The 15,757-nt window shown below is 34.9% G+C and overlaps 1 protein-coding gene and 1 non-coding gene across 9 annotated transcripts in view; both read right to left on the bottom strand.

Annotated features, from left to right (window-relative positions):
• The window catches only part of R3hdm1 (R3H domain containing 1), a 110,624-nt gene extending 97,221 nt beyond the window's left edge, over positions 1–13,403 (bottom strand). For 4 of the 8 annotated variants that reach the window (XM_074070630.1, XM_074070632.1, XM_074070633.1 and 1 more), the window contains exons 1-4: positions 13,265–13,403; positions 10,670–10,880; positions 3,797–3,838; positions 3,236–3,325 (exon numbers count right to left, since the gene is read on the bottom strand). In XM_074070630.1, coding sequence (XP_073926731.1) covers positions 3,236–3,325; positions 3,797–3,838; positions 10,670–10,840 — 303 coding nt within the window. In that variant the 5' untranslated portion in view covers positions 10,841–10,880; positions 13,265–13,403. Of the gene's footprint in view, positions 1–3,235; positions 3,326–3,796; positions 3,842–10,669; positions 10,881–12,765; positions 12,858–13,264 lie in introns of those variants that run through there. The other 4 variants (XM_074070634.1, XM_074070637.1, XM_074070631.1 and 1 more) reach the window with 3 other exon arrangements.
• On the bottom strand, positions 7,208–7,316 carry LOC141422822 (U6 spliceosomal RNA). Its single transcript, XR_012447544.1, has one exon. It is a non-coding gene; the product is annotated as a U6 spliceosomal RNA (small nuclear RNA).
• Positions 13,404–15,757: the final 2,354 nt, after the last annotated feature.

The following is a 15,757-nucleotide window of genomic DNA, read 5'->3' as shown; positions in this document are numbered from 1 at the left end:
GGATTCTCAAACTTGTATCCACAGATTTTTCTATTAAACTACTACTTCACCCCCCCATATATATATATCTATATTTTTCAAAATAACCCTCAGCAGAATTTTAGTCAACTAAATTTTTACCCCTGTAGGACTGCTACTTGTTATTTTCATCTCCTTTCAATTTTTCTTCTCAATTCGTCTTGGTTCAAATTTGTGCTCAGAATTCAGGATGAATGTTTATGCACCGGCACTTTTCACAAAGACAATGAACACTTGCTTCATGCCCCCTCTGTCTTTCTTACTTTCTTACCACAGACACTGGCAGCATTCCCCAACCACTAAGTCATGTTCGAACTGTGATTCATTTTCTAAGGCATTTTGTTTATTTTTCCCACAGTTTTAAGAGATATTTGGAAATGATCCCATAACTACTTCTTAGAAATAAAATATTTAGGAGTTCTCCTGACTTACAGCTTCTTTTGATACTCAAAAAGGCCACCCCATGGAAAGCAGTTTGGGAGAAATTATTTTACATGAGCACCTTCTTGAACTTCACTAAAGGTACTTCTACTGACTAGCAGATCTCATTTCTCTAAGTTCTTCCCTCAAAGTTGTATTTTAACTATAGATGTTGAACTATTTTATCAAGATGAACTGTATTTTAAAAATCTAGTAGAGGATGGGGGAGCCCTGTCTTCAGTTTTCAGCAGCGAATCAACAAGACACATTTTAAGTGCTGAAGTCTTTATACATAAACTCTTCAGACTGCAAATAACTAGAACAGTTCCATAAGAAGCTGTAATTTCTTTACTCTTCACTGTCACTGACAGAGGTCACTTCCCTCTCATAAGTTCTCCAGACACAAGTGACATCTTTCTTTTAATTGCTTCTCAACCTTTTTAATAATGAGTTTTCTTCTACATTAATTCCTCATAAATCACATTCTGAAATTACTTGGAAAGTGTCTCTACCATCAAGGATTAGGTGCTAGCATATTTCATTAATTTTCCACTTCCTATTCAGGTACAATTTAGTTAACTCACGGCGTGGGAAAAACTTTCTACTGAAAGAAGGATCTTTTATTCACAGGGGGTAATGGGTTATTACCCCAAAAGAAAGAGAAACTGAGACACAATGTATTGAATGGAATAAGTGAATTCTGACATAACTGTCTTATTCATTATGTATGACATAAGTTATCTTTTCAAAATGTAAATACACAAAATTTATCTATAATCAGTAATGTATATCCCTTATGTTAATTTTTTTTTCTCATATGAATTTTCACTAGCCTTAATTATGTAGTACCATAAAAGTCCCCCAACATTTTTCACATTAGGTAAAATACAATGAAAAGGATAAAAGACAAGTTTTTCTCAAAAAGCATACACAATTGTGCATGAACACAATCATGAATTCCTAACCCTTCTCATTTACTCAAACGCCTTTGATAATTATGCCACGAGGCTAAAATACTATAACATTTTAGTCAACTGAATGAAGAAATGAATTTGCCAAAAAAAGGTAAAAACACTGTATCATACTACACTGTCCACTGTCCGCATGAATAGTTATATTCTTACTATTTTAACTTTTTCTTTTTGGTGGTGGTCCTAAGGTTGTAACTCAAGGCATTATGCTTGCTAGACAAGTGCTGTACCACTTAAGCCATGCCCCATTTCTTTTGGCTTTTTTGGGTAGGGTCTTGAGTTTGCGTAGGGCTGCCTTCAGAATGAGTTCTTACCTCCTCCTCCTGAGTAGCTAGGATTACAAGTATGAACCACTATGGCCAACTTATTTATTGAGATGGGGGGGATGTCTTGTAACTTTTTTGCCTAGACGGGCCTCATATGTAGTGGGGATTACAGAAGCATGCCATGCCTGGCCATATGAACAGGCATATTCTATACTCTGACCTGTTCAAAAGAACTTTTTAAAATTGCTATTTCAAAAAATAATTTTGTTGGTTTTAAAAATTTTTTCTTTCATAAACCCTTTTGCCTTATCAACAACCATTCAAAAACAAGGTTTATACTTTGAAAGTATTTTCCAGGCAATAATACTTAGGAAATTATTTTAACTAGAAAGTTTATTTTTATTGCTAAAACATATAAATTTTATCAAATAAACATATATAGCTATCTGCTACGTAGCTACATTTGAAAAAATCATAAATGAATTTTGAATCCTATATTCTTGACATATGAATAAATGTCAAAGGAAACAGACTTTTAATATTTTTTTTCACTACCAACAAATAATCTAGTTTAAAACCTACTTCTGGTATCCTAGCAACAAAGTATAGTGCTTTCTAAAATCAGGACGTATTCTAAATATGTAGGTTTTGGAGGGCATCATCCAAGTCATGAGAAAGTATAATGATTTTTGCTTGAGTCATGAAATGTACAATTGGTATTTTTTTTAAAAGATGTGCAATATATCATGGGTTCTTCTTTTTTTAAAAAAGCAGTCATAGTCTCTTAAATAACCATAAGTTGCTTTGATTCTTTAGAAACTGTTGGGATACAGCGTCTTTTTAGGTTACTTTAACTCTTATGAGAACAAGTCACACTATTCACACTGTGGATCAGTTATCACACTGATGAACACTGGTAAGAGTCTAAAACCATTTTTTGCTCAAATTCCAAAGGTAACATGAGACAAAGACCAATCCATACCTGATATTAGTAGAGAAGTAAGTCATAGCATTAAAAAGAATATAAGAAACAAACTGGATAGTTTGCTTGAATATCATTGACAGAGGAGGAATTAGAAGTATTAGACAACTACTAAAAAGCCACACAAAATGCAAATTAGCTTTCCTTTGCATCCAGAAGCAGAAGTCTTGGACAGTTTCTTTGCACAGAAGCAGTAACTAGCTGATCAACTTCTACACACCAAAACTCAGGGCAAATTTCATGATGGTCACCAAAAGTACTATATTAATATTTTGTAAGTTTTCAGTATTTATTTATAGCTCTCTTAAAGCCACATTCCCAGTTAATCACATTATTTAAAAGTTTTTCCAAAAGAAGAATCACTATTCTAAGCCTTAGGTTGAAGTAAAGAATGTTTCCAACTTTTCCTCTCTTGGTTGGCAAATATTATCGAATCAGTTTCACTTAATAGAAATAAAACAAACATAATACATACACACACACACACTTAACTTTTATTTAAGCATATGAAAAAATGTCTCCAGTTCCACCATGCCTTCAAATAACAATTTTTGTTTTGCTTTTTTTTTTTGTTTTACCTGGTTCTCCTGTGATATCTCTGCTGCAGGGGGTGGTGGAGATTCTTCACATACTGCAAGGCTCCGAACTAGCTTTAACTTTGAGCTTGACTAGAGAGAAGTATTTAAAATTAACACTACATTTTATAAACCTATCCAAAAGCCCCAATGGAGAGTTTCTTTATAGTTTTTGCCACATATAAAAGTGGATGAAGTGTACAAGTTAAATATGTAATTAAATACCACTAAAGCCCTTTGGTTAAGAGGAAAACAATTGCAGTTTTGAAAATTACAGCAATAGCAAGAATGAGAATTCCAATTTCAAAAACCAAAGAATGGTGAGAAAGCGATTTTCTCTATAGATTAAAAAAAAAAAAAACCCATCAAAGATAAAAAAAGCAGTGCACAAAAGCAACTAGGCAAGACAAAAAGACCAAATAAAGCAAAACAAAACAAAAAAGCTTTCTGCCCCAAACAAAATATGAAAAAACTAAACTGAATGTAGTGCTATATGAAAACAAGGATTCATCAAGCATGAAGGAAGGCCCTTGGCATGCCAGCACACCAAAATATTTACTATACCTTAGACCTTTTTCCTGTCTGTCCAAATGACTGCAGTGGCCGCTGAATATACAACAAGAAAGATTTGTATTAAATTTCATACTGAGACAGAAAGTTCGTTCTTAATTCATAAACTGAAACCACAGAAAAACTACCTTTCCACAAAGTATGCAAAACGAGGAAATCGAAGTAAGTTTCAGAGAAAGAGTACTGATTCCTCCTAGAAGCAAACTTGTAGAAGATTTTCTAAAATACTTCGAGTTGGCATTTTTCTTTAAGTCAGCAAATGGCTACAATTTGTGTTAACTGAACTCATTGGAACTTTAAGGTGACTGCTTAAAAATAAAGTATAAACCTTCAGTATTTTACAATATTACATTTTAGCCAATGTTGGGGGAGGGGGTGGGGAAACCACACCAAGCAATTCAGTAATTTTAAGTAGCTGAGTTCAGGAAAGTTCCAAACTTACTAAGAAGAATGTTTCAAATGCACAAAGGATCAAGAGTCCAAACCCCCATCTACTGAACCTTTTTGGCACAGTAGGAAGTACACTACCAGTTTTAGTGACAGAAGCTTGTTCCCTATGTCTAAAGTGCAGCAATGAAGCAGAAATGAAGGAAAGAGAGAAGACTTTCAATAGGGATGTTCAGCATGACTGCCAGATTATCAGTCCCATGACTGGGGAACCCACTGAGGCAACTAAGTCTGTGACACCAGTCTTTGATTTGAGAAACCAGCCGAAGCACCTGTGACTTAGAACAAGATAGATTTTAAACACTCTTTCTTCCTATCTCCTTCCTATCTATCACTCCAAACCTAATCCTGAATAGTACAGGGCCCGGATATCTATCATTTGTACACAATAACAAGAAGGAGCCGGTTTGATATACAAAACATCCTGAAAGTCCTTAATACTCAGATGAGTATGCTTCATATAAAAAGGAAGAAAAATCCTCTATTTTATTCTAATACCCAATGTTAACATCTTTGGCAATAGAAGCAAGCACCAGTATGTCATGCCCCCTATTTTGATTACTTGAAATGCTGGGGTCTGAAACCAGGACCTTTGGCAAACCAAGCAAGCACTCTACCACTGGGCTACATCTTTAGCCAATCCCTTCTATTTTGGGTTTTAAAGATCTTCAAAAATAAGAAGCATGGGTATCTTAGGATTTTGACCTTAGGCCACCAAATTAACCATAAAAACAACAGAAAAACAGGGAAAACAAACAAACAAACAAATCAACAGATCTACTTTTTTTGCAGAGAAGAAAATGGTAAGTGTATGTGTATACACATGTGCTCATGGCAGTGCTGCCTAAGAGGATTTCTGCATGTTGGTACTGTCTTGTTTCTACTTGCTCTCTTCTTTAGCTCGGATAAAGACTTTCCACTGTGTGTTGTATGTAAGTCACTTCTAAAAATAGAAGGAAAAGGAGTTATGCTACCATAGAGTCAGCACTCACAGGGAAAGAAGTGGGAGTAAAGTAACAGATGAATACTAGGAAATGTACTCTGCTGAAGAAGCAGGAAAGAAAAATTGTTACTTGTGCCCTCTGCTTTAATCTCTTGCAGTTCTAAGCAACAATGGTATAAAGTGATCTATTAAAGACTACTCTATGGAACTTGGGGAAGGAGGGAAAGGAAAAGAGAGTGATAGAACATCAACAGTATTCTAAAACAGTATTTGTGAAGGTAGAGGATATAAGGATATATATTGACAGTTATTAAAAAATGGGGGTAGGGAGGTAAAAGGGTAAGGGAGAGCAGTGGAAGGGGCTGAATGGATCAAAGTAAAGTATACTCACAGGGCGGATATATTGAGAAACTCCTCTGAACATCAACTTAAATATTAATAAAAGACTGGCGGAACTGTAAAATAGGTACATGTGTGTTGGGGGGTACTTGTGGGAGGGGGCAGGGTGAATGAAGGAGATTAAGTGAGAATATATGTTTGATGGACTTCTTATACTTACATGAAACAGAACAAAGAAAGCTCTTGCAATTGCTTTAAATGGGGTGGGAAGGGGTTGAGGGGGAGAGATGGTGGGCATGATCTAACTAATATACAATATAAGCCTATTTGAAATTGTCACAGTGAATCCCCCCTGTACAACGAATGTATATATACTAATAAAAAAAAAACGCTAAAAACAAGTCTAGAAGCGATGACTAACTGGCAAAGTCAATGCTGTATTCATGTGTAGAAGAGCTAGACTTAAAATTCTGACTTTGCTTCTTATTAGTAGGTGACTCTGGTGAAATTATTTCACTTTCTCTTATCTGTACAAAAGTTCATACTATTTTTATTAACTCACGGGGTTCTTGAAAAGACTCAAATAACGGGTAGGTAAAAAAAAAGTGACTTTGTAAAGACTAAATCACTACATATCAGAAAACCAATGTCTTACCTTTGTTTACTGGTCATGAGATTTAAGGTAAGTTACTTCATAAATCAGATGCTAACTTTTTAATCTATAAAATGAAGATGATGTTGTATGTTGCTCCTATAAAATATCCATAGACTTATAATGCATTATCTCAGTTTTAGTTTATAAAAAGCTCCTAATAAAGATGAAGATGAGCAAAGACACGGGTAAATAAAATTATTTTAACTTAGTTAATGAAACTATGTTCTGAGTTCATACTATACACCCCACATTGTGCCAGGCACTTCCTTAGCTTCTTCAGAAAAGGGCTCAGCCTGGCTGACACCTTTGATTTGGCTTTGTGAAACCCTACGCAGAGAACACAGCTTAGACTACTATGAGTTCATAAATGGGTGTTGTTTTATACCTTGGATGAACCAAATGGAGGACTAATCCATGTATATATGGAAATGTCACACAAAAAAACCCTGAATAACAATCATACACTAATAAAAATGTTCTTAAAGTTTGTAGAAATTTGTTATGCAGCAAGAGAAAATGAACATACTACTAAGTAAGTAAACTATAAATTGCCAAAACTGAATTATTCAAGAAATTATTTAATTTCATTTCAAATAGCAAAGAACAGAAATTACCTGCAATATACTAGAAAATCTGCCATACACACACAACAAAGCAGAGAAAACAAGCACTGTTTATCAAAGTAAATAAACTTTTATTTCATATTTTTGCTTTCAATTTGGGAGGATTAGGCTTTCAATAGGAATTTTCCCAGTTTGATAATGCAGTTATTTTTAAAATGGGTTTTATTTATTTAGAGCCCACCTTTCACCTTTAGCAGGTCTTCACTGTCACAGTAAGAAATGTGGCAGCTTGTTTAACAAACTTTTTATTAGTCCACAGAGATGCTAATTAGAGTTTAGAAGGCTTAGAAACAAAGCTAACAACTTATAGTTCATATCATTTCTACTAAAGAATAGCCAATAACTAGGTCAACAGATAGGTGCAGAAAATGAGATATTTTCTTTTCTTTTTCTTTTTTTTTAATACGGAATGCTTCATGAATTTGTGTGTTACCCTTGCGCAGGGACCATGCTAATCTTCTCTGTATCATTCCAAATTTTTAGTATATGTGCTGTTGAAGTGAGCACTGAGATATTCTTAATAGAATTTCAGTTTGAAACTGATAATAATACATCACCAGAGTTAGCAGATACTAGGGTGTGGAGAAAAACTAAAAAACTCAGAGTAATCTTCATGGATTATGCTATATTTTAGCATAAAATAACAGCTTATTTCAAAAAGGGGATTATTTTTCATTTGCAATTAATAACTATTATGAACAAAATAAACAGTAATGGCTGAAACTTTTCAACTAATACATGCTGAAGATTGTAATATTACTTTTCTAGGTAACAGTAAGGATTAATGGTAATTATATGGAAGAGCATAATGAAGAAAATATCTAGCTGAAGGTAAGAGGTAGTAAAAACAACAGATGCCACGCTGCCAATTTCTGTTGGAAAACAACAACAACAACAAAGTTTTCTATGTTAAGAGAACTGACTTTTAAAAGAATCAACGAACCAACAAAACAAGCACAATCACTAATTTAATTTTACCACTTCACATTTTGGTCCATAGAGCACAAGATTAAAATCCAAGGCCTAGGTCTTAGACCAAGGAAAAGTTCCAAGAGAAAGCTGCAGACTCTCTGGTTTAGTTACTCTGTATATTAAACGAAGCGAAAGGGCCTTCCCATCCTACTGGTGATATACAGAGAAGTGAAAATGGTATGAACAATTGTTTCTACATCTATAATATTTGGTGACCATCGTTTTACATGTCATAGTAAAGTACTTGAAAGCAAACTAAAAATGCTACTGTACATGTATACGACCCACATTCAATACAAAGAGTGCCAAATAATTTTAAAAAGTGCTATTATAGAAAGTAAATTGTAAGTTTAAAAAAGTTGAATTTATTAATAAGAGACAAAAAACAGTATATAAATAGGGCTAATAGAAATAAGAATTATTATATTGAAATTTTGGAGAGTTCATGTCAAGAAATAAACCTCACTTTTTAATTTACTCTTAAAAAGCTCACAAATCTCAGAAGCTAGTGAGTTGTGCTATAGCTCATAAATAATTACAATGATTATAACGACAATATCCTTTCTCCCCGACTCCCACCTATGACAGTATCCTTGACGGCATCTAAGTACTAGGTATGTTACATATGTCCTTTTCAACCTTTGTTTGACAACAGACAGGAAAATGATTAAGACTATAATCTGAATAACTTTATATAGAGTCTTTTATTCAACCCTTTTAAATACAGAGAAACAGCTTTAATGTTGCATCAATTACAAAATTTCTTACCCACTTTACAGCCCTCATTGTTGAAGAGTGTGGCTTTGTGCTCTGTGTTTTTTTTTTGAGACAGGGTCTTACTATGTAGCCCAAGCTGGCCTTGAACTCCCAATCTTCCTGCATCAGCTTCCCAAATGTTGGGATTACAGATGTGTACTACCACACTCAGCTTCCTGATTTTTTTTCTTTTGACAGCTTAATTAGATTGTCATTGATTTCTTGCTTCCTCCTCTCCCATCTTTGGCAGTACTGGAGTTTGAACTCAGGGCCTATGCTTCCTCCTCTGTCAGTCCCCAGAGTGCTGTGATTACAGATATAAGCTACCAAGTCTAGCTAATCAGACTTTCTTTTTAAAAAACAAAACATCTATTGCTTGTTGGTGTTTAAGACAGTTGACTTTCACATTGTTTTAAGTGAAAGTGTAAGAAAAATGTAGTTTTATCTATATCCATTCCTAATTAATCACAGTAAGCCTCTTGCCATGCACTTTTGATGGAGGCTCAAAGTAGAGTATTATTACATAGAATAATTTTAATAAACATTTAAAAAGTGAATACAGTACTCGACAGATTAACATAAATTCAGCTACCACTGAGTGTACTGACTATGGGCAGGGCAGTTTTTTGTTGTTAACAAGTGCTATTACTGGCCTGACAGAATGGCTCAACTGGTAAGAGTACTTGCCTAGCAAGCATGAGGCTTTGCGTTCAAAACCCACTACTGCAAGAAAGTGCCATTATAAAAAATGACTGGAAAAATGAATTACTCCTCCTAATTTTTTACATAATTACCATTTGACTACGCTTAGTCAGTGGGGCCTCACATGATGTCTACCACATAACAGGGAGAAAACAAAGTTTCTGACTGAATAAAGGAATGAGACAAGCTTTGAAGGGGCTTTCTGCAATCACCATGTTAAAAAAAGTTGAAGCTATAGCTTTTGGCAGATAGTCCTCCAAGTGCTTTTTATCTGTGTTGGATTTTTGAGGCTTTTCTTGTTGTTGCTGTTCTTTTTTCGAGACAGGCTCTCACAATGTAGTCCAGGGTGGCCTCAAACTCATAACCGTCCAATCTCAGCCTTCCCAGTGCTGGGATTATTAGGCCAAATAGTTTAGGATATGGAAAGAACCACAGAATATTTTCTCTAAAAAGAAATAAGATTTATTCACAAGTATGAGGATTAATTCTGATTGTCCATTTTATTGGAATGAGAGATGTCTAGGAGATTAGTAAAGTACACATCTGAGTGTGTCTGTGTGGATGTTTCCAGAGATGATTAGATCATGAGGGTTCTGACCTAATCAATGGTTTAATCCATTGATGGATTCAAACTATGAGTTAGACTATTGAGAGGTGTTAGAACTATGGACGATGGGGCCTCATTAAAGGGAAATGGTCACTGGGGGCATGCCAGTTAAATATTAGCAAGAGACCTCTTTGGATATCTTGAAGAATAGAAAATTCACTTAAATTCTGCTCCCAGAATTTCCTAACCCACAAATCATGATATTTAAAAAACAAATTGTTAGCCCTTCGTTTTGAGACAACGGAAACATCTTATAAAAAAGGTAAATACTAGAAATACTACCTAAAACCTTTTTTAAAAAAATGTATCTTGAATTTATTGCTAAATTAATTTCCATCTATGCCTGGAAGTAAAAGCCTTCTCAATAGAAAGTGTTATGTCTTCAGACATACACAGAATGAAAAGCATCAAGTGACATTTCTCTGCCCCCCAGTTTCTTTACTCAATCATGGCTGAATGACTGAGAAACCCCTAGAGTGCCATTTTTGCCAATACAATCACTTTATTTCTTTCTCCTCTAAGAGCTCATAGGTTAAATTTTGAACTCTCATAGAATTGGTGATCAGGGGAAAGGTAGAATGAAAAAGTAGAAAACCAATAAAAACACACAGGTTACTCACAAATGAAAAGAATTATATTACATGATACATTTAAGCAAATCAAAGAGCCAACACCCAGCAAGCTGATTCAGAATCTAAGTAATCATGTGGTAAAGGATAAACTTAACCCTTTTAGAATTCTGAAAAGTGAGTTTTGCATGAAAAGAAGCATAATCCTATAATGAATATTAGGAATTTGTAGCTATGGAGAGAATCCTATTTACCTGCAAATCAATATTGTTGTCAATACAACGTTCATTCTTCTCGGCCAAAATCTTTCCATAGTTTTCTGATTTGATAAGATTTTCAACTCTGGGTGTATCTTTCACTTCTGCCTCCAAATCCTTCATTGTTTCAGTTTCATCTTTTATAGTAACAGTATCAGACATCCTCATTAGCAAAGGTTATTTTAGAATTCTATAGGGAACTTGAAGCCTTACCAAGAAAAAAAAAGAAATTTTAATTTGTTTGAAACATTTTTTTACATTCAGTTACTCAACAATGTTGATAAATATCTTGTATGTTCCATGATTGTTGAATATGCAAAATTCCTGCTTTCAAGGACTATCCTACTTTGTGGTATTCATGCTTGAAAAAAATCTCAATGCAGTGAGAAAAGAAAGTTAATAAGGATACAAGGTGAGTCTGATGCACACATTATTTGTAAAAGTTTATAGGAAACCAGCCAGATCAAGATGGATCTGGTTAGTTACATATGTAGGTCTGTATGACATTAAGAAGTCTTTACAGACTTCTGTAAAGAAAAGTCTTTATCTCTAAAGGAGTGAGTATTATCCTATAAGAAAAACCCACTATTTTGGCAATACTAGAGTTTGAATTTAAGGCTTTGTGCTTGGTAGGTAAGTGGTCTACCTCTTGAGCCACATACCCAAACCCTTCTACTTTGCTTACTTTTGAGATAAGGTCTTGCATTCATGCCTGGGACAGCCTGGACCATGATGTTTTTCATACCTTTCCCATGTAGCTGGGATGATAGCCACACACAACTGTGCTCAGATTTCTTTCATTGGTTAAGATGGGGTCTCATGAAATATTTTGCTGGGGCTGGCTTCAAACCACAATAGTCCTGATCTCCACATCCCAAGGAGATAGGGTTAAAGGCATGAGTCCCTGCACTTGGTCTAAGAAAAATACTTTATCACAACTTTCATCTGGATTCCTGAAATTCCAAGTTTCTCAAGTTTCCCTGAATTCTAAGGAAATAATTCAAAAAACAAAAGCAACATTCTATACAAAACATACCTGTGAATTTGGGTTAACAATTCTGTTCAACAATGTGAACTTAGCATTGAAAACTCTTTTCACTTATGTGATTCAATGCCAAACATGTATTGTACAGATGTAACCTGTAATATCAGACATTTTGGAAAATGGAATCCATAGGAGACCAAATATACTTCACATCATTATATATTTATTATCATTAGTGAATTTAAGAAAAACACTCGGGTTGGGCACCATGGCTCACACCTGAATACTAGCTACTCAAGTGGAAAAGATCAGGAGGATCCTGGTTCGAGATCAACTTGGGCAAACAGTTTGTGAGACACTTTCCTGAAAATACTCAACACAAGCAAGGTCTGGTGGAAAGGCTCACATGGTAGAGCATCTGCCTAGCAAATGAGAAGCCCTGAGTTCAAACCCCAGTACCACCAAGAAACAAAACAAAACAGAAATACAACGAAGTTCACAGTAGCTATGAGATAGAAATATATCAGAGATTAAGCCTAAAGATAGCTATCATTTTAGGACATGAGAAAAATGCATCAAAACCAGCAGAACTTGAGGTAAACAACTTATTCTGAAATGCATTAAAACATAAAAATTAAGGATAGGTAGAAGGACAGATGGAAATAAGTTAAAACAGGTATGATAAAATGTTAATAGTAGAATCCAAGGTAGTTATAGTAGTATTCACAATAAAATTCTTTTGACATTTCTGTACTTCTGACAATTTTCGTAATAAAATCTTGATGAGAAAAATCAGTAAAACTTGTCTTCTCTTTATCAGTTTGGAAAATTCAAGAGTTCTTTTCACAAAAGAAAGTTCACAATTAAATAAATAGATCTTAGGATCTACTTCTGAAAAGTTAAAATAAAAAACAGATCTAAAATCACAGACTAAATTAAAATCAACAACAACAAAACATTTGTCTAGGCCAGGTGCAGTGGTTCATGCCTGTAATCCCACTACTCCAGAGATGGACAGAAGGAGGAGGATCAAGGTTTATAATGCCAGCTCAGCAAATAGTTAGTGAGACTCCAACTCAACAAATAAGTTGGGCCTGGTGGTAAGTACCTGTGATCCCAACCATGCAGGAGACTGTAGGTAGGATTGTGGTATGAGACTGGCCCTGGGCAAAAACACAAGATTTCACCTGAAAAATAACTAAAACACAACACAACAAAACAAAACAAAAAGATCAGAGGGCATGGTTCAAATGTAGAGTGCCTGCCTAGCAACTATGAGGTTTAACCAACCAACCAACCAACCAACCAACCAAACCCACCACATGTCTTCCACAGGTTGGATTGTATTCCCAATACTTATAAGACTGATAGGGTAAAATCGCTTGAGACCAGCCTAGGCAGCACTGCATCTGGTCTCAAACAAACAAAAAGTCAAGCAAGCAAACGATTATATCCCATACCAAAAATTCACTGGTAAATCAATAAGGTTGCAAAGTGGGGAGAGGATAGGAAGGCTACTAAAAATATTCTGGCTCTTTGATTTTTATATATGTTAAGAGTTTTAAAGAAAAAGGGATGCTTTTTGAAAGGAACAAAAGAGTTATTACCTGATGTGTCCTATGGATTTGGGATTGTGGTGTTCCACAAAAATAAAATAAAATAACCCAAGGTTCTTTTTCACAGTTGTCAGCCAGGATGTCAATTGTATTGAACCATCTGTAATCTGGCAGGAGGAGTCCCATGTCCTTGTCACCACTGTAGATTCCTGGGCTGAAATGGACTGTCTTGGATCAAATATATCATATCTTTCAGTGGCCTAAAATTAAAACAAAAGACATTTTAACAAAATGGAACACTCAACAGTAATTTAGCAATTAAAAATACTACTGTTGGTTGTATATTATTTTCTTGTCCTAAAGAGAGTCAGAAAATTTATTTGCAATTAATGCTGACATGTGTTAGTTATGTGAACTTGAACAGCCACTGAGGCTAGAGAACTGATTAGTAAAGACAAAGAGAGAGGAGAGAAAGAGAAGAATATTCAAGGTGAACTTGAAATGTGGTTAGTGCTGTAAGGGAGACAGCAGCTCCACTGTAGAGATAATGGGGGAGGGGAAGGCTTGCCAAGATCACAACCAGGAAAGCCTTAATTACAAGAACTATGACATTTATACTTTTTATCCAGGGCTATAATGCTGTGGACTTAAAATCGTAATTGTGAATAATCATCACACCCTAGAGTTTCAAAAGAGCAAAAGAACAAAAGGCTATATAATAAGTCATTTAATACAATCAAAGAAACCCACATTGTCTGCTAAAAGAAAATGTCTATAAAGGGTGAAATAACTATTTTTAATTACATCTGAAAAATCTATGCCAAAATCCTTTACATGTCATATTTTAAAAGTCAGTTGCATTTTTTTAATTTACTTAATTTATTTATAGCAAGCAAACAAATCTATAAAAATATCACATGGTTTTTCTATCTTCCTTTGACAAATTTGTTGTCAATAAACAGAATAACACAATTTATGGTGAAATAACTGAGCATAATGAGATCTAAATATCAAAAGGAGATCTAAATATCAAAGGGTCTAACAGAATAACTGTGCATGCCTCACAGAATGATTGATATCTTATACTAACTCTTCAAAAACAATTTTGAATTATAAGCTTTTAGAATTTTATATGTATTTACATCAGTTTTCACAATCTTGATTTTCCTACATCTGACTAACGGATAATAAACGGAATAGGGGTAGCATAAACAAATGCTAAATTTTTTTTTTTAAAAATGACACAGTGTCATTTCATTTTTTTTTGTTTTAAGGTGGTACTGGGTTTGAACTCAGGGCCTCACACTTGCTAGGTATGCACTTTACCAGTTGAGCCACTCCACCATTTCAATTTGACCAAAGCTCCCTTGGCCACTAAATCAAATGACTGTTTTTGTTTTTAAAGATTTACCAAACCCCAAAATCCTTCAACATAATTATTATCAATTGAAACCTCTTTTCTTATAAAACAGTAGACATAAGATGGCAGCACTCACTAAGCAGCCAAATTATGTTTTATGTAAAGTGACTAATATAATGAGAAATCCCTTAAATTTGAAATTCTATAAAAGGAGGTTACAATTCATTTAAGAAACAAATTGGGTACTGAATAAGGCAATGGCTGCAGGTGGAGGGAGGAAGGGGTGTAACCTGAAGAGGTGACTATCTCAGAAGAGTCTCTTAGGATTCCAAAGTCCTATGGAGTCCTAGAGAATCTGAGACTACCTGATCCAAAATTGAAATTTAGTATGGAAGTGATTAGCATTCAGAGGGCAAATAATTTATTCAAAGTCACATAGGCAATGTGTGTGACCAATATTTGCTAATACGCCACATCACTTGACAAAAATACTAAATATATACATGATTCAGAATCAAAATGACCAGTGAAAATGTCTGGGAAGAAGGCAATGGTCTAATACAGAGGGCAAGTGCATGAGCATTAGAAATGAATTTAAATTTTAGCTGTGCCAGTTACATCTTCAAGTAAATGACTTAAATCTTTGACTTGCAATTTTCTGACCTGTGAATTGGGAAAAAGAATATTTGGTTTAGTTTGTTCTGAGGATGGACTGATTTAAATGTACAGCACTGATCACAGTCTCTTCCACAGAGTGGGCACTTCACAAATGTTTGTTTTCTTCTATAGTGAGAATTATTCTGGGTGTGGATGGCTCATGCCTATAATCCTAGCTACTTGGGAGACTGAAACTGGGAGGACTGTGATTCAAGTCAGCCTGGGCAACTAGTTTGTGAGAACCCCATCTCCAAAATAACCAGACCAAAACTGACTGGAGGTATGGCTCAAGAGGTAGAGTGTCTGCTTTGCAAGGGTGAAGCCCTGAGTTCAAACTCCAGTCTCACCCCCCCCCAAAAAAAAAAAGAACTACTCTAGGCAACATGAGTGGCGTGTGTGTGTGTGTGTGTGTGTGTGTGTGTGTGTGTTGTTTGTCTGAATGCAAGGCCTCAAAAGGCTCTCATTCTGAGGATTCTATGTAAACAGTAAAAATTTACACAAACTTTGCATTTGTCTCCAAAATATCA

Source organism: Castor canadensis, chromosome 4 (genome assembly GCF_047511655.1).
Source record: "Castor canadensis chromosome 4, mCasCan1.hap1v2, whole genome shotgun sequence".
NCBI classification, from domain to species: domain Eukaryota; kingdom Metazoa; phylum Chordata; class Mammalia; order Rodentia; family Castoridae; genus Castor; species Castor canadensis.
This window is presented reverse-complemented; position numbering and strand designations above follow the sequence as displayed.